The 19,300-nt window shown below is 38.9% G+C and overlaps 1 protein-coding gene across 2 annotated transcripts in view; it reads right to left on the reverse strand.

Annotated features, from left to right (window-relative positions):
- Positions 1-19,300, reverse strand: part of Ubr3 (Ubr3 ubiquitin ligase) — a 526,217-nt gene that overhangs the window by 111,520 nt on the left and 395,397 nt on the right. For both annotated transcript variants that reach the window (XM_068227568.1, XM_068227567.1), the window contains exon 17: positions 17,961-18,214. In XM_068227568.1, coding sequence (XP_068083669.1) covers positions 17,961-18,214 — 254 coding nt within the window. The remainder of the gene's footprint in view (positions 1-17,960; positions 18,215-19,300) is intronic.

Consider the following 19,300-nt stretch of genomic DNA (forward strand, 5'->3'; position numbering starts at 1 on the left):
TTATTTGTTTATTTCAAAAATAACTGTGTCACACTTGACGTAAACTTAACAAGTACACTTTAGAATCAACAAATTCTAGTGCACAAGAACCTCATTCAACTGGATTAAGTGGTACCGGAACTGATCCGGATTATCGAAAATCCAGATAATTAAAAATAAAAAACAAATACAGTACATGTTATATAATCTATTAAAATAAGTTGTACATTTATACCTTTTTTTTTAATTCTACAAAAAATGTAAGAACACTTCTCTTACAATTATGACTCTGTTTTATGTACTAAAATGTGCGAGTTTTTTCTGTTTTACATTTGTATAGCGTTTGCACACAACATACGATCACAAAGACTTTTTACTAACAACAGTTCTGCCAGTGTGGTTTCAGTCAAGGATTCTAAATAGGCCATCAGTTTGTCCAGCTGCATTGTTGCCTCTCCACGAGTCATTGTTTCTTTTGATGGAGCGCCAGTTTCATTTTCAAATTCACCATCAGTAAATTAACAGTGCATTGCATTCAGAAGAGCGTGGGTTTGAATCCCACCTCGGCCGTCCTGGGAATGGTTTTCCACAGTTTCCCATTCTCAATTCCAGGTGTATGCTGGGATGGTACCTATGATATACCGTGGCCGAATTACTTCCAATCCCTGTCCTTAACTATCCTTGGTGGAAAAGACATTCAAGAAAGTTGACACCGTGAAAGACACACTGTACAAGTGAAAATAAATTTTTATTATTTTCGATCCAGATAAACCAGAGATCCGGATGAATGAGGGCTGGATAAATGAGGTTCCTGTGTAGTTATGATTAAGTAAATCACATTTTTATTCTGTGAATTTATAGTACAGTCCATAGTTTTTAGTGTTCACTTTAAGCAAACTTTATATTCCTACTATGTGAACTGTCAATTTTAGTTGTAATGGATGAGGACGACCCTTATTGAGGGTTTTGCACCAATTTTGATTTTAATTGGGATTTTACTTTTCCCAAAGTCTCATGATTTAATCAAGAGCCATATTGAAAAGCAGTGAGGATGATCCGTCTACCTCACTCCTCATTTCCCTAGTACGCCTCTTCAGTGATGCCTAGGCCATCTATGACAGCTGATGGCGGAACTGTTGAGGATCCAACCAGCCTTCGGGCTGAGGACTAAACATAAACTTTCTTCTGAACTTTACTTTGGAATTTGGGTTGGTCAAATTCAGTTCGGTCATTTTTATTAATTTGGGATGAAGATCATATGCTCTGAGGATTTTTACAAGTGTGGGTCTATGGATGATATCGCATGCCTTTTTGAAATCCATCAATGAGATAAAGAGCTGTTTATTTCTGCACTTGTGGATGAATGTGTCCCTTTATTCACGCTTTAGTGCTTAGCTGTTCTTTTTGCAGTACTGAATAAAAAAATCTCAGTACTGAATAAAATGTTGCAAAAAAACAACACACCAGCAATTAAGTATCATCTACTGGTGTCCCTCTTAACCACACTTCAATAACAAACAGATCAATGTAAAAATAGGCTGACTCAAACCATGGTGAGGATCGGTGAAGACTACTAGTGTGATGATTCCAGTAGATAAACATTCAATACACAATCTTTTAATAAAGTAGTGAAAAGTACAACAAGAAAAACATCGCAAATATAACCTCTAACATCATTAATTTCAAGTTGGACATTTAAATTTAGAAAAATAACTTAGCACTAAGTAGTGTTAGTAAAATCTGGGAACTAACGAAATTTTAGCCAAATCTTACAGATGTTTAGAACATTACTATAACTTGGACATCAGCAGCAAATTGTGATCAATGTCCAGTCCATAACAGCTATATATTTTAATTTGTTAATTCTTTTTAATTATGTGTTAACTAGTGGTAACATTTTATTGGCGTAAAATAATTTTAACAAACAAATTTATATGAAGGTTCAATGTAAAACACTTAACCTTGAGATATTTGTTCAAATGAGACTAAAGATGCTTGATATAACGAGTGAAACATGTACCTGTTGGTGTTATATTGTAATAAAATATCCTTCTAGAGACAAAGATTTTTATGTATTGAATTAGGTGGAAAATAATACAAGAATAGGTATGCTTACTCTTCAAATTACAGAGGAAATGAGTATTTTCTGGGGCTTTCATGCTCTGCATTGAATGACAAACAGACCGACAGCCAACCTACCGGTTACCATATTGTAACAATAAGTGGTATGTTCCGAGCTGTAAGTGGAGAGATGGCGTGGAATGATATTAGTAGACGAATAAGTTTGAGTGGTTTCTTTAAAAGAAGGAAAGATCACAATATGAAGATTAAATTGGAATTCAAGAGGTCAAATTGGGGCAAATATTTGTTCATAGGAAGAGGAGTTAGGGATTGGAATACCTTACCAAGGGAGATGTTGAATAAATTTCCAAATTCTTTGCAATCACTTAAGAAACGGCTAGGAAAACAACAGATAGGGTATCTGCCACCTGGGCGACTTCCTAAATGCAGATCAGTAGTGACTGATATCTGGATTTGAACTGAAACATTGTAAGGCGGGCATTAAAACCATCCACTGTCTTCTGTATCACCATTCACCTAGACTATTGTTAAGACATGTACTGTATGCTACGGTTCTGTGTTCTTTGTGTAGCTGCATATTTTTGAATGTTTGTCAAGTGTCAACTGTGGTTTGAACGATGCCAAACTTGGTGAAACACAAGCACAAAATATTGTTAAGTGAAAACTGTGATAAAAAATGAAAATGAAAATCCACAGCCTGTTTTCATTTCTAACTGGGTCAGGAATGAAATGAATAAAGGGGGATTTTCAAAAGTGATATCCTTATGAAATTGGATCAAAGTAAGAAATAGTGATTTAGCAAACCAATATAGTGTTGGATGTGTACAATCTACTATATTAAAAATGAATTGGCCAAAAATTGAACCTTCTGTAAAAGCTGCTGCATGAGGGACAGGTGAGAGACAGACTATAAACACAACCCAAAACTTGACAAAGCAGTCTATGCAGTTTCTTCAGGAATGCAGCTTGAACACACCCATTAGTTTTTTTCTTTTCTTTTTTCCTAGGGGCTTTACGTCGCACCGACACAGATAGGTCTTATGGCGACACACCCATTAATGGAGATATATATACAGGGTGAAGCGAAATTTGCGCACTCGGGCGTCGCAGCGCAACTCCTCACATGCCAACAATAAAAAAATGTCTCTCACAAAAGTTGGTCCTGCGAGTATATCAGGCAGAGAAAGGACATTGAAGTGTGGCAATTTGGCAACACTGTAACCACATGTAGGGTAAGTACCTCTGTCAGCAAATATTAACCGTGCTGTACAGTTGGTGCAGTGGATAGAGTTTTGGGTTCGCATGCAGGAGGTCGAGGGTTCGATCCTGGGTTGAGGCGCATTTTTTATTTGCTAATTTCCATAGGACATTACATACAGTAATACAGTAAGACACCCATACCTTACGTCACATGGATCCTACATTTACGACATTTTGTAACGCTGAACACAACTAATACTTTGCTAGGCCTACTGGTAACGTAAAGCCCTAACGAAATGTTATGGACCTGAACGAGGCAAGAATAATAGTTGGTACTAATCTATGAGACCACTGGAGGAGGGCACAAAGAAAACAGGTTTTGCATCTAGTATATGAAGTGGTGCGAATGAATTCACGTCCACGACGTGGAAAGGGCGTCTTTCAAAGCTGACCAATGAAAACGATTGTTCGTCCATTTCTAGGATCGTAGTATGTAAGTGCAAATGGTTCTAGAGGTCCCGCTGTAATCGCTGTTGACGATTAAGATGCCAGATACCAAACCACCTGGATTACATTTACGAAATAAAAAAATACACGCTTCAACGCAGGATCGACCCCTCGACCTCCTGCATGCCAACCCAAAACTCTATCCACTGCACCAACTGTACAGCACGAACAACATGTGCTGACAGAGGTAGTTACCCTACATGTGGTTACAGTGTTGCCAAATTGCCACTCTTCAACGTCCTTTTTCTGCCTGATGTACTCGCAGGACCAACTTTTGTGAGAGACATTTTTTTATTGCTGGCATGTGAGGAGTCGCGCTGCGACGCCCGAGTGCGCAAATTTCGCTTCACCCTGTATATATATAAAATAAGAGTTTTGTCTGTACATTGCTCAGAATTTAAAAAGGATGTATTTCTGTATTGGCCGTGTCCATAGTAACAAGGAAGTGCATTTTTTAAGTTTCCCTAATGTCTGTCTGTGTGTCTTTTTGTACACGCATCGCAAGAGTAAATTTAATGAAAATTGGTATGTAAAGGCTGGGAATAAGTCGCTACAATCTAGGCCATAAATAATCATATTCACGCTGAGAGAAATGGTAGTTTAGGGGAAGACCTTAAATTTAATTATCAAATATTCATGTTATTACTGGTCCTATCTTAATGAAAATCGGTATGCAAAGTCGGGGAAAAGCCGCTACAATCGCAGGTCATAAACAATTTTATTTATGCTGAGTGAAATGGAAGTATAGGGGAAGGACTAAAATTTAATTCTCAAATATCTGTGTTATTAGTGGTCCTATCGGCAATACTACGTAACTACATACATATAGCATTAAATTCCTGATCATTTATGTCTTATACATTTTTGCCATACTGACTATGATAACAGAGATATTCATGAACTTGCATTTTTGTTGCTAAGTCCATATCAGCGCCGAATCACAAGAAAATGGGTAAACAGAATTTAATAAAAATCGGTATATAAAGTCGGGGAATAAGGAACCACAATCTATGCAATAATTAATTTTTTGAGATGCCCTAATATTACAGAGTCAAGAGAAAACTAAATGTGAAGGCCTACAATACAGAAAGCTCATAACATTGATCAACAATAATATTACATGACCATTGTTTGTTGTATGGGCTTTATGTCTCCCTGTTGCCACTGATCTCCGATAAATGGGATTACTGTTGTATACCAAGTGAAATGAAAACCTACAACCTGTTGACCGGGTCAGGCATGTAATGAATGAAGCATATCTATATATTATAACCTTCCAATGTATGTCAGGATGAGGTTGGTGAATACATTGGAAGTTTATGTTGAGAAATAATGTCAATGAAATCTTATGTCCGATCATACGTCCAGGAGAATCTGAACTCAGATGACTTGTCCAATTATGTGAACAGCATCGCTGAATTGAAGATATCAGCGGATTGATAACAAGTTCTAAACCCCGTGGTGCCTCGCAAAATATTGGTAAATAACAAGACATCGTGAAACATAAGGCAGAACTAAATGAATATTACACATTCCTCAAGTAAAGTTACTGAAATGCGTATGAACGGCAGGAAATGTCAATGACAGAATGTTACTGAGGGCCATGAAATGTGTTGAATTATTTGGAATAAGCAAAGTTTATATGAGAGGGCCATACCTTGTGCATCTAGTCTCGCACAATTCGACGATCGAGATGGAGAATAAAACTGTCGTTTACTAACCTAGATACGAGGCAGCAAAATGTTAAACAAGTTCGTTTGCCGGTACAGCTGATTTATACGAGATCGTTACGCATTATGTGTCAAATGTTTTCAATTGTCAAGAACACATGGGAGCTGGAAGTACAGAAGAATTCTGAAAAGCAAACCGTCTGCGATTATTATATTGATGTAGAATTTGTTTTTTTTTTTCAGAGGAAGTTGACTCTCAACCTGTGTGTCTTAGAAGGATCGGAATCGTAAAATTCGTGGAGAGAAAGATTGTTTTAAAGATATATATAACATGATATTGGCATAATATAAACAAATATTATATTGTAAAACAAGATATCTTGTTATCAAAACGTAAAGGCAAGTGTGTTGGTCGAACTGTGAAATTGTATTAATGTGTATGACCCTGTCCTAATAGACATTTCTGAGTTTTCAGGTGACCTGGAACCGATGATCATTGAATATAAATATGAGATGACAACATGTATTAACATGAACAACTAAAAATAGAGGGACCTCGAAGGATCTGGCCAGGAATGTGATGGACACTAATGGATAAATATTAATAATTTGAGAGCTGAACATGGAAGGTGACACCGTCGTGGAGCAACAACCCAGGATGAGTACTTAAATATCATCTACCTATTCCGCCATGTAGTTGCTTTATTTTTTAGATGTAGAGTAGTATTCATTTTTTTTAATGTCGATTTATGACATGTATAATTTTTCAACTTGAAGGCGACCGTTATTTATTAATCATTCCGTTGTGTTGAATATGATCGTTGCGTCTAGTATGGTGATTCAATCTATGTTGTGATAATACGCGGTGGGTCGTGTGAGTTTTTCTTTTAACGTCTTCTAGCAAGGTTTTACGGAATGATTTTTGGCATCGATGGTATTGGTGTCGTAATAGTGTTGTTGTGTTGATCGTTAACCTAACTCATGGCTCAAAATACCTCGGAGGAGCTCAGTATTCGCGACGTGCGATTCTATGGTCTTCAGATATTATGTGCTTGTACAGAATACGGTGTTTGATAATGAAATTGCGATATTATTGTGGTGATATGGTGTTAATGCGGCAACATATTTAGTAGTCTTTGATGTGAAATGCCTGAATAGATTGTTTCCTAGGTATTGTGAATTCGCCGTGCATGATGTTTTGAGTGACGTGATAAGGTGTTTGATACGGTAGGATCTTTGAAAATATGTATACGGATAATGAAATGTGGATGGTTATAGTGTCATTGGGATTGCGTATTTTGAGATGATGCGATGTGAAGGTCCTGATGAAGGTCTTGACGTTAGGAATTGTGTTGGTCATGCGTGAATTTTAATGTCATGATGAATGATTTATTTAGGCACGATGCCGTATTTGGGATAATGTTATAGGATTTTGTACTCGTGAACACTGATAGATGGTCGTCACATTTATCCTATTTAAATACAGTGAAACTCTGTTAAGAAGTTTTTCAAGGGAGTGCAAAAAAAAAAAAAAACTTAAGCAGGAAACTTCTTAAAAGGGGTAATGCCCAAAAACTTATTCCGTACTTTGAAATACATGTGAAACACACAGCCAACAGATTTTCTTGTTTGTGAAAAATACCGAAATAGGCCGATATATAAGAGCTGCTAAAAGAAAGCCACAATTAAAAAAATTTGATTATCATGACAATATTTTTAGAGATAAAGTAAAATAATTGAACATACCGTATTATAAATATATTTTATAAGAGAAGGGAACATATTAAGTTATATAAAAACGTTGCAAGGTTTGATTATTTTAGCAGGCAGAACCATGTCCTTCAACAATTCCCTTTCCTCCGCACTTACACTCTCTGCTTTGCAACAAATTGTTTTGTAAACGATGCTGGCTCGATTTTTAAGGAGGTCCAGCCACCCGTTCGACGCGGTAAAAGGTACCCTTAATTTGCATGCGGCTTTCTCCTGCACAATATTCCCACTGAAAGATATGTTTAAACTTCGCTGCTCTTTAAACCATATTAGCAGAGCTTGTTGTATTTCATCGTACTTTTCAGATTTAACTTCCTTACAATTTGCTGAAGTATTCTGTGCAGAAGCAGAGGGAAGCAGAGATCTCTTCTTTCTTCGCTATAATACCGTTCAAAGTAGACAGCGGCATCCCCAGCTCCTTTGCCAAAGCAACAAGGGAAAGTGTAGATGACTCCACTTTCCTTATAATCTCCACTTTTTGTCTTTTATTGGTAGTGCCTTTCGCTTGACCTCTTTCCTCTGAGTTCCGCTCATTTTCACTTAAAAAGCTTGTACGTTGATATTACATGTACAACTAATTTCACCGACTCCTATTCATACTAATTACGACACTACACTATGCTTAGCAATCCGTAGCTTAGGCTTACAAGACGCAAACACAAGACGTGTACTACAGTTTGTTAGCGTGTGCTTCCTATCTTCCTTACACCCCTGACACCTGCTTCAAAGATAACGGCAGCAAATGGGAAATCTAGCAAGTTATTCTTAGAGATTCTTAGAACCTAGGCTTAAATCGCCCCTGCATTCCTACTGGTTGTCACGGCAACGGGCGTAGTTTCTGGCTGTTTCACAAGTACCGCATGGCCAAGCCAGTATCGAGTTTATTTTCCCGCTTCAATCCTCTTCATGCTATAGGTAATGAAGAAAAGAAACACAGGTTCGAAGTTGCAGAAATGAGTGCATGGAAATGTATCTGGGGTATTACGTGGGAGTAATAAAGGCACAGTAGCAATGCTAGCACATCTAAACGTAAAGTTTCTTTCCCCACGAGAATTTTAATTCATATCTCCTCAACCTTGTGCTACGTTCTAATAATGCGGTGTAATAATTACAAGTGACAGATAATACAATGTTTAGCTCGTATAAAGGTAAAATTAAAAATAACTTTCAATTTTATGCCAACACGTGGTATTGCAATGCCTCTGTGTGCCTCCTACCAACACCCAGTTGGCTATCAACATTCGTTCAACTTCGTAAACGATCGGGATCTTTCGGCTGGCTGTTTGGCGGCTTGCGTATCAGCTGGCTGCTGCCAAATCAGCTGTTTCCTGCATAGAGTCGGGAAGTTGTTTTTGTTCACCTCACTAATAATGGACACGGAAAATCTTATCAATTTAGTTCAAAAATGTAATTTCCTCTACGGCAAGGCCCATAAGTATTATTGCAACAACGTAAGACAAAATGCCTGGAAGGAAATAAGCAAGGGAATGAAAAATCAAACAGGTTAGAATATTCAATTTTGTGGTAGGTTAACAGTAATGTTGTGGACAAATGCACTTTACGGTTTTTAATTAATGTTTAGGCCACCTCGATTAATGACTTCATCCTGTCGCGGCCCGGAAATTACTGCATTAAAGTTTTATCAAATCATTCATTGCGTACTTTATGTTTCTTACGTAGAATCCCGTTCGATTCTATTCCGCTAGATGGAACGGTGGAGTGGAAATTTTGACTGATGGGTTCGATTCGATTCCACAAGGTGAGAGTGAGCATCTGCTATCTGTATTGTCATAGCGTAACGTCATATGGCCTTGGCAGGCCCGCACATGTTTCGTGACACCAGAGACATACCACGAGCGCGCGAATGGTCTAACACAGGGTGCAAACTGGAGGGTTCTAACCATGAGCTGCTTTGAGCGGACGTTTTCTATCTCAAGGGGCTCTAAAATCTGAACTGTTTAAACGGGAAATATATTTACAACAGAACATTTTAAACGGGAAAAATATACATATATCTTAATGCAACTGATCAAGGGACCAAGAATATCATACTTCTTATGCGGGAACTTCTTAACCGAGTTTCACTGTACAATATAGACTAGAGCGCACAGTATCAAGGGGATGTTAGGATCTTCACAAAATGAACAGTAACATAAGAATATTGCGACATGTCTTAAAGGGAATACGATCTCCAAAGGTAAGTAAATCACTTCTTTGCTAGTTGAATATTATTTTTTTTGTAGATCATTTGAGTTGGTGCCTAGTGCTGATGTAATTATTTCAGGCCGAACTTCGCAGCGGAATCCGGTGGTGCAGAATCAACGTAGTTAGAGAAGGATTGTAGATGTTGCAGTATCTCATGATACCCATTACCTAGGTGCAGACTTCGATGAATGTCCGAGAGGATCGAGTTTGTCTCTTAAGTGCATGATATTGATGGATGATATATTATGCTACAATCCTGTCTCTTTCGAACATTTCTCTTGCATGTGCGATGATTTATGAATTTAGATTAACGGTGTTTTCAAGTTGCTAGGCAGACATTTTACCGATAAATAATGCGATGATTTAAATGGGAATGACGGAATACTATGACATATTTAAGTAGGAACAGCACTTCGACGTGGATGATTCAGCAATTCCCAGTTATTTTAAAATGTGTGATGGATGATAGATCTTTCACTGTAAGCCTTCAGCAGTGAGACACTTTGTCTCTTTCGTTTTCGATTTTTCTTGATTGACGATGTTGTAATTCCTTTTGTAACAAGAGCAAGAAGTTAGGTATTTATTTCGAATTAACGTAACATTCATTTTTTTCCCTCCTATATCCGTTTGTGTTGCTATTAATTTGTTCATTATGTAGCTGTTATTTGAAGTCATTTAGTAGTCATTAAACGGAAAATCCTTCCATAAATGAAACATTTCTCAGAGTTCTCATTTGATGTAGTGTAGGAATTCTAGGATAGTTATTTAATTTAGGATGAAATAAAATAATGATCAATGTATCTTGACGAATATGCCAATATCTTAAATCTCTTGACATTCTGCTGCGGAATAATTACTTAATTTTGGGTAGGAAATGATGATTATTTTCTTCGTTTAAACTATACTGATACCAGTCCACTATATAAACCTGTGACCCAACTCGTCGAACTTGCACGTCCTTAGAGTGGGGGCTTCATGGATCACCGACTGTTGCTTTGCCGTGGCGTAACCCAACACTGAGATTCAGAATTGAGATGTGCAAAATGGTCACAGGGAGTGCTGTCAGGGCTCAACATATAAAATTAGAGTTTTGTCTGTACATTGCTCAGAGTATGAAAAGAATGGTATTTCTGTATCGGTCATGTCCACAGTAGAGATGGGAGTTACATATCGTATTATGATACTGTATTCTGTTCCATCGCAGTAAGCTGTTCCATAAATATTATGTTCCATCCGAGACCCTAATACAAAAGTAACTGTCTCAGCGAAACCAAGGGAGCTCCTGATTGGTTAACGGATGTTAGACTGCAAGCAAGCATGGCAGCTAGACTTAAGCGCGCACTCCTGCGCATGCGTCAGCGATACATTTGTAACCGCTTAGAGGCAGTACTGACATTCCTACACTGTTACTTGTCAGCCGGTTACAGAATTACAGATATTCGTTAGTTGTCTCAAGAGCGTTGTATTAGGTTTACAAGAGGGAATACATACAGTTGTGTAGTTTCTCGAAACAGTTCCGCGTGGTCTTTCCAGTTAATATTTCGTGTTTTACATTGTGCTGTACGAGATGAGTAAACGACAGAAGACGAGTCCTCTGTGGTCTTATTTCACTGTCACAGACGATGTAAATAAATCTGCCCGATGTGATTTATGTGGGCAAAAATTTAGTTACAGGGGAACGGTTTCTAACTTGAAGAAACATGTTGAAAGAAGACACCCAACAATAAATATTTCCGTGTTAAACTCTCAAAACTCTACCTGTGCATGTGGGTCTGATAATGTTCATAGTACTCAAATATCAGGTCCTGGACAGCCATCACAAGTGCCACCTCGTGTACCCATCCCTCCTCCTGAATCTTCATCATCACCTGCAGCCCGTGGGGCAGTGAAGCAACAGTCGCTGTCATCATTTTTGCCAGTGCAAAGGAAAATGAGTGATGTGCAGAAAAAGAAGCTGGACAAGCTACTATTACGGTTGTTTACCGTGGATTTTCAGCCTTTTTCTATAGTGGAAGATGAAGGTTTTGCAGCCTTTTGTACTGGATTAAACCCTGCCTACGTTTTGCCTGATAGGAAGACTATTTCATCGTCACTTGTTCCAGCAGCATATGAACAGTGTATGACAGTTGTTCGTGAACATTTAATGTCGGCTTCCAGCGTCTGTTTAACTACAGACTCCTGGACGTCTAGGAATTCAGAGAGCTACCTAGCTGTCACTGCACACTTCATAAATGAAGATTTCAAACTAGAGTCAGTTTTGCTGGAATGTTCAATTTTGCCTCATAGCCACACAAGTGTTAATTTAGCTGCTGAAATTAGGTGTATTTCAGACAAATTTCATTTGTCCGAAAAAATTGTAGCCGTTGTAACGGATAACGCATCTAATATGAAAAATGCTGTTGTAAATGAACTTCAATGGAAGCACTTTCCCTGTTATGCGCACACTTTAAATTTAATCGTCCAGGATGCATTGAAACAGATACAGTTATTACTGGAGAAAGTAAAACATGTAGTGGCGTATTTTAAAAGAAGCACGACGGGCATGGAGAAGCTACTGACAGCGCAAAAGAACATGGGTTCTTTTCATCCCAAGAAACTCATTCAGGAAGTCCCCACGAGGTGGAATTCCACCTACCATATGTTACAAAGGTTTTGTGAACTAGAGGACGCAATAAAAACTTCAATAGCTCTCATAAATAGAGGTATCCCGGTCCTTTCGCAAGAGGAATGGACATTTTGTAAGGAACTTTGTACTGTTCTCAAGCCATTTGAAGAGGTTACACTCATAATGAGTGGCCATAAGTATGTAACAGGCAGCCAAGTACTTATTTTGACAAATGGCCTCACAAATGTTTGCCGAAAACTGTTAATTGAGCCCTTCAGTGAAACAGTAATCGGCGTTGTAAACAAATTATATGAGGGACTCACTACAAGATTCAAAAATCTAGAGTACAACGAAGCGATTGCCTTATGTACGTTTCTGGATCCAAGATTCAAGTTACTGGCATTCACAGACAAGACTGCAGGAGAACTAGCAAAGAAGCGTGCAATCGATCTGCTATTAAAATTAAACAAACAAGAGCAGGTTATAGCTAACGCGGATGATGGTAAACAAGTTCTGGAAAGAGATGACAACAGGAGTGAATTCTCTATTTGGACTGATTTTGATAAGGTGACATCTTCGAGAAAACCCACAGGTAGGTTGATATGATGGTGATAAATAATAATAATAATAATAATAATAATAATAATAATAATAATAATAATAATAATAATAATAATAATAACAATGAACACCTGTGAGACATATTATTATAATCGTTCTTTTCTTTATTAGGTACACCATTGTCAGCTGCTGCCATTGAAATTAATCGCTACTTGGATGACGAATTGCTGCACCGAAGTCGGGACCCACTACAATGGTGGAAGGAGAACTGTTACATCTATCCAACTTTATCGAACTTGGTCAGGCTGAACTTCAACATTCTTGCTACCTCTGTGCCCTGCGAAAGATTATTCTCTAAAGCAGAGCAAGTGATAAACGATCGCCGAACACGCTTAAGCTCAAAGAACTTGGGCAGGATTTTGTTTTTAAACATGAATTCCTACCTATTGCGTAGAGTATAGACTAATCTTCTCCTAAAGTATTGCAGCTCATGTTGGGTTTTATTTTGTATAGTTTTATAAATGAAATAATAATCATGAATTAATATCAATTGCTCGGGTATTCTTTGCTTGTCTATCACTATGCTGTATAAATGTAATAATGTGTATGATGTTAAAAAGTCATTTAACTGGTTCCTGTTTTGACTACGTAGTAGTATTTCTAGGAATGTAAATGGGTCACTGCAAACATTTCTTGGAATAGTAAGTGACGACCAAGTGAAAGGGATGGAGGTAGTGGAGAAAGCGAGAGGGAGATAGAGTACCGCTATTTACGTACTGGTTAGGAGCTGCAAGAGGCAGCAGGGGGTTAACGACTATTCATCCCAAAAGCTGCCCTGTACCTTGTATTAGGTTACATTTATATCCTAATACTGCAACCTAATACTACACTGTAACGGATACAGTGGAACATGATACAGGAAAGTAACCGTTTGTCCCATCCCTAGTCCACAGTAAAAAGAAAATGCACTTTTTCTTTTCCATGATTTCTGTCTGTCCGTCTATCTGTCTGTACACGCATCACTAGAAAATGGCTAAAGAGAATTTAATGAAAATCAGTATGCAAAGTCAGGGAATAAGTCGCTACAATCTAAGCCATAAATAATTTTATTCACGCTGATAGAAATGGTAGTTTACGGGAAGGCCTAAAAAATTTTCAAATATTTATGTTATTAGTGGTCGTATCTTTATAAAATTTGGTATTCAAAGTCAGTGAATAAGGCGCTACAATCTAGGCTGTAAATAATTTTATTCTCGCTGAGTGAAATGGTAGCTTAGGGGAAGGCTTAAAATCAAATTCTTAAATATTCACGTCATTAGTGGTCCTATCTCATGGAAAACTGTTATACAAAGTCGTAGAATGAGGCACTACAATCTAGGCTATAAATAATTCTATTCATGCTGAATGAAATGGTCGTTTAAGGGAAGGCCTAAAATTTAATTCTCGAATATTGATATTATTAGTGGTCGTATTGATAAATACTACATAACCAAAGTTATATAGACTTAAATTTCCGCCCATTTATGTCTTATACATTTTTACCGTACCAGCTATGATAACACAGATATTCATGAATTTGTATTTTTGTTGCTAAGTCCAGATCGACGCCGAGCCACGAGAAAATGGGTTAATAGAATTTAATGAAAATCGGTATATACAGTCGGGGAATAATAATCTACAGTCTAAACTATAAACAATTTTATTCACCCTGGATGAAATTGTAGTTTAGGGGAACGCGCCTAAAATTTAATTTTTAAAAACCTGTGTTTTGGGTCCTATCGAAAAGTACTAGATAACACAAGTTACAAAGAATACAATTTCCGATCATTTATGTTTTATTCAGTTTTACCGTACCGACTATGATGAGTGGCATTTCAGAGTCGGGCGAAAAAAATGTGAAGGCCTACAATATCGAAAGCGCATGACATTCATCAACAATAACATTACATTGGCCATTGTTTGTTGTGATGTTATTTGTCACTTATGCTGCCTCTCGACTCCGATAGATCGTACCGCGTATAATAGCCTGACTGAATACTAGCGGGAAATAGCTGGAGAGTTAGAAAACGTTCTTCTTTAGCATTCCATTCCTCTGGTTCATACATTTTCTGATACTGCTGGTATGTAACTCACTGGTTCATCATAGTATTCCAGCTGTTCGATCCCTAATCTGACACGCTGTTTTGAATGAGCAGTGTGCCTACTTAAGGCAGAGGCTGACATTTATTATTTTTTTAAATGTATTTTTGCTATTTGCTTTACGTCGCACCGACATTGATAGGTCTTATGACGACGATGGTCTAGGAAAGGCTCAGGAATTGGAAGGAAGCGGCCATGGCCTTTGCCCCGGCATTTGCCTGGTGTGAAAATGGGAAACCATGGAAAACTATCTTCAGGGCTGCCGACAGTGGACTCGAACCCACTATCTCCCGATTACTGGATACTGGCCGCACTTAAGCGATTGCAGCTATTGAGCTCGGTAGAGGCTGACTTAGTAGTAGTAGTAGTAGTAGTAGTAGTAGTAGTAGTAGTAGTAGTAGTAGTAGTATGACATGGTCTAGAATAACAATTTAGGCCTATTCCAATTTATAGCACCGCAATTCACTAAATAACTAAAACCTGAACCCTGAAAAGAGTTGTTTCTTAAGAAAAGCTTCTTCCTCTTCACCTTTATTAAATTCTACATTCATTTTATTCCAAATAATCAGTGAAGAGGGGGTTTCTCCTGTGGCTTGGAGGAAAAATTTGCCTCTAAGTAATTTTTCCACCGCCATTGTAGTGAAATGATATTTTCCGACTCATCGGGTACTCCTAGGAAACAGATTACCGGGCGAGTTGGCCGTGCGCGTAGAGGCGCGCGACTGTGAGCTTGCATCTGGGAGATCGTAGGTTCGAATCCCACTATCGGCAGCCCTGAAGATGGTTTTCCGTGGTTTCCCATTTTCACACCAGGCAAATGCTGGGGCTGTACCTTAATTAAGGCCACGGCTGCTTCCTTCCAACTCCTAGGCCTTTCCTATCCCTTCGTCGCCATAAGACCTATCTGTGTTGGTGCGACGTAAAGCCCCTAGCAAAAAAAGGAAACAGATTAGTAAAAGGGCATAGTTTTTGCCCATGGAGTTGCCACTATTCGACCCTCTCCCCGGTGAAAAAAAGACGAAGCGTCTTCACGGATCACGGCTGTCTGCGTCTTGGTCATTCCAGCTCTGGAACTTTGGACTGTTAGATCGGCAGTGTAGTCCTGTTCGTTAAAAGTGATAAAATATGTGGTGTTTCATTTGATCGAGTATTTCATGTGAAAGCATTGCTTTTAATCGCGCCATTCCTACTGACGTCATTGTACTGTATGTTCCTTTCAGTTGGGAAAACCACTAAGACAGTCTTTCTGAGGATGTAAAATGGCAGGTGGAGAGTGAGAGTCTACAATTATACGGAAAACTCCCCAACCTGATTGTGACTGATGGTATGCAAGTGGGTCTACCATTACAGTGAAAATTCCCTAACTCCGTCTTCATATGAGAAAAGATGTTTGGTGACTTCCCCGTCTTACTGAGCTCGATAGCTGCAGTCGCTTAAGTGCGGCCAGTATCCAGTAATCGGGACATAGTGGGTTCAAACCCCACTGTCGGCAGCCCTGAAGATGGTTTTCCGTGGTTTCCCATTTTCACACCAGGCAAATGCTGGGGCTGTAACTTAATTAAGGCCACAGCCGCTTCCTTCCCATTCCTAGACCTTTCCTATCCCATCATCGCCATAAGACCTATCTGTGTCAATGCGACGTAAAGCAAATAGCAAAAGTCTTCCCAGTCGCGTTTCTAGGGCAACGTTAAGAGCTAATCAGTTTAATACAATCTTGCTCACAACGTGTTCACTAGAATTCCGTATGCAATGTAGAATTCTGTAGCGAAGCACGGGTACATCAGCTAGTATAAACTATTAGTACAATGATGTCGCCACTCCCAAATTAATTTATTAATGACTGATAGATGCTATGAAATGAGAATGCAGAGTGCTGCTGGAATGAAAGATGACAGAGAAAACCTGAGTACCCGGAGAAAAACATGTCCAGCCTCCGCTTTGCTGTATACCGAGTATTCTTTTTAAAGTTGCTTTACGTCGCACCGACACAGATATGACCCATGGCGACGATGGGATAGGAAAGGGCTAGGAGTGGGTAGAGAGCGGCCCTGGTCTTAATTACGGTACAGCCCCAGCATTTGCCTGATGTAAAAATGGGAGACCATGGAAAACCATCTTCAGGGCTGTCGACAGTGGGGTTCAAACCCACTACCCCTGGTTGCAAGCTCACAGCTGCGCGCCCCTAAACCATACGGCCAACTCGCCCGGTCGAACCCAGTATAACAGCCTGCCTATATATTGGCGGGAAGTAGCTGGGGAGTCATAACAGATAACTTTCTTCTTTAGCGAGCCGTTCCTCTGGTTCACTGTAGTACTGTTCGTTAAAAGTGAGATAATGTGCGGTTTTTCATTTGATCAAGCATTTTATATAACAGAGAGAGAATGATAGAACACATCTCAAGACACCCAGGACTTGTTCAGTTGGTTTTTTTTTTTTTTTTTTGCTAGGGGCTTTACGTCGCACCGACACAGATAGGTGTTATGGCGACGATGGGATAGGAAAGGCTTAGGAGTTGGAAGGAAGCGGCCGTGGCCTTAATTAAGGTACAGCCCCAGCATTTGCCTGGTGTGAAAATGGGAAACCACGGAAAACCATTTTCAGGGGTGCCGATAGTGGGATTCGAACCTACTATCTCCCGGATGCAAGCTCACAGCCACGCGCCTCTACGCGCACGGCCAACTCGCCCGGTCAGTTGGTTTTTGAAGGAAGTGTAGGTGGTAAGAACGGTAGGGGTAGAACAAGGTATGAATATGACAAGAAGATTAGAGCAGATGTAGGATGCAATAGTTACACAGAAATGAAAAGGTTAGCACAGGATAGGATAGCATGGAGTGCTGCATCAAACCAGTCTATGGACTGATGACTCAAACAACACAACATTGCTTTTAATCGCTACATTCCTATTGATGTTTCTGTAATGGCTTAAGTTGACTTCAGTCAGGAAAACCACAAAGACAGTCTTTCTGAGAATCCCGTAGCGAAGCACGGGTACATCAGCTAGTTCTTAAAGAAAAAACTTAAAGTTCATCTACAAACAAATTATAGGCAAAGATTACTTCTGTGCTAACAACGGATGGCTGGACACATCACAAAAACAAATAAAAATGATATATACACGGTATATTTATTTTCTATAAAACCAGAAGTTAATAGTCTATAAATCCCAGTAATCCAGCATTTCCCTTCTGATCCCGAGGGAAATGGATTTCCAAGACTGTACTGTATAGTGAAACTTGTTTACCATCACTTGCTTCCGCTTCTTCATAGCACCTTCTGCTCGAGACAAGCGTACCCTAGCTGAACGCTGGAATGGTGGAGCTGGCACCACTTCAGTACTGGTTCCTGCCCAGGGTAGGCTGGCCTGATTGGTACTAGGTCCCGGGGTACCACTCGAGCTGGTAGCAGGAGACGTGAGACGACTTTGGCCTAGGTTAACAGGAACTACTTCCATACCAGCCAGAACAGCAGGCAGGGCAGGCTGACTCGAGGAGGAACCTGGAAACAGACAGCATGTTACTTCCCTTTTGTAAGCATTATCTTTGCATGCAGAAATAGACATTCTCCATTGAGAATACAGAGACGAAGACATGGAAATTATACTTGCTGCAGCACAAACAGAATTTGTTAAAGTGGGAGCCATTTTCTTTTCAGTTTTGACTGAGTTAACATAAAACCTTTACGTTATATTATTTATTAAGGCAATGAACGAAGAATCTTAACATAAAATGATTTTTCACCTGTTCATAATTCTCACTCATTCTTAATTAGTAACATCTGTGTTATATTCTGAACATACTAGCAAATATATTTATCCAGTATTAAACATTATTTTATTAGGAAATGCATTTGTTGCACAGCATAGCGTAACTATTCATTACAATGAAAGTTCCAATGAGAAGAAGAGCTGTTCTCTCCAGAGAGTATATATTTCTGTGTCGTTACACTGTTGTAACTAGCGCACTCACTATACTATTTTTTTAAATACACTACAATCTGCACATCATAAACAATACTGAAATTATTCATTACAATGAAAGTTCCAATGAGAAGAGCTGTTCTCTCCAGAGAGTATACATTTCTGTGTCGTTACACTGTTGTTACTAGCGCACTCACTGTACTATTTTTTTAAATACACTACAATCTGCACATCATAAACAATACTGAAATTATATGTGTAAAATAGGAGTGATTTGATAGAATCTTTCAGGAACAAAACATTTTTCTTTTTCTTGGCCTTTTCCTAATTATATAGGGTTGGCACTTTGTATTAATTTAGCCCATTTTTACAGCTGGATGCCCTTCTTGATGCCAACCCTACGTGGAGGGACGCATTCGCTACTGCATGTTTCTGTGGCGGTTTGTAGTCCAATTTTTACTAGTTCCTTTACGTCTCACTGACACAGATAGGTCTTATGGTGACGATGAGACAGGAAAGGGTGGATACACTTTGGGCTAAATTTAAAGGAATCATTTGGGAAGGAGAGAAGAGAGGGGGTCTGAGATTGCTCTTGGTAAACCGTCAGAGTGTAGTAAATAAACAATTAAAATTTGGTACATTGATGGAATCTTATGAGACTGATG

Source organism: Anabrus simplex, chromosome 5 (genome assembly GCF_040414725.1).
Source record: "Anabrus simplex isolate iqAnaSimp1 chromosome 5, ASM4041472v1, whole genome shotgun sequence".
Classification (NCBI taxonomy): Eukaryota; Metazoa; Arthropoda; class Insecta; order Orthoptera; family Tettigoniidae; genus Anabrus; species Anabrus simplex.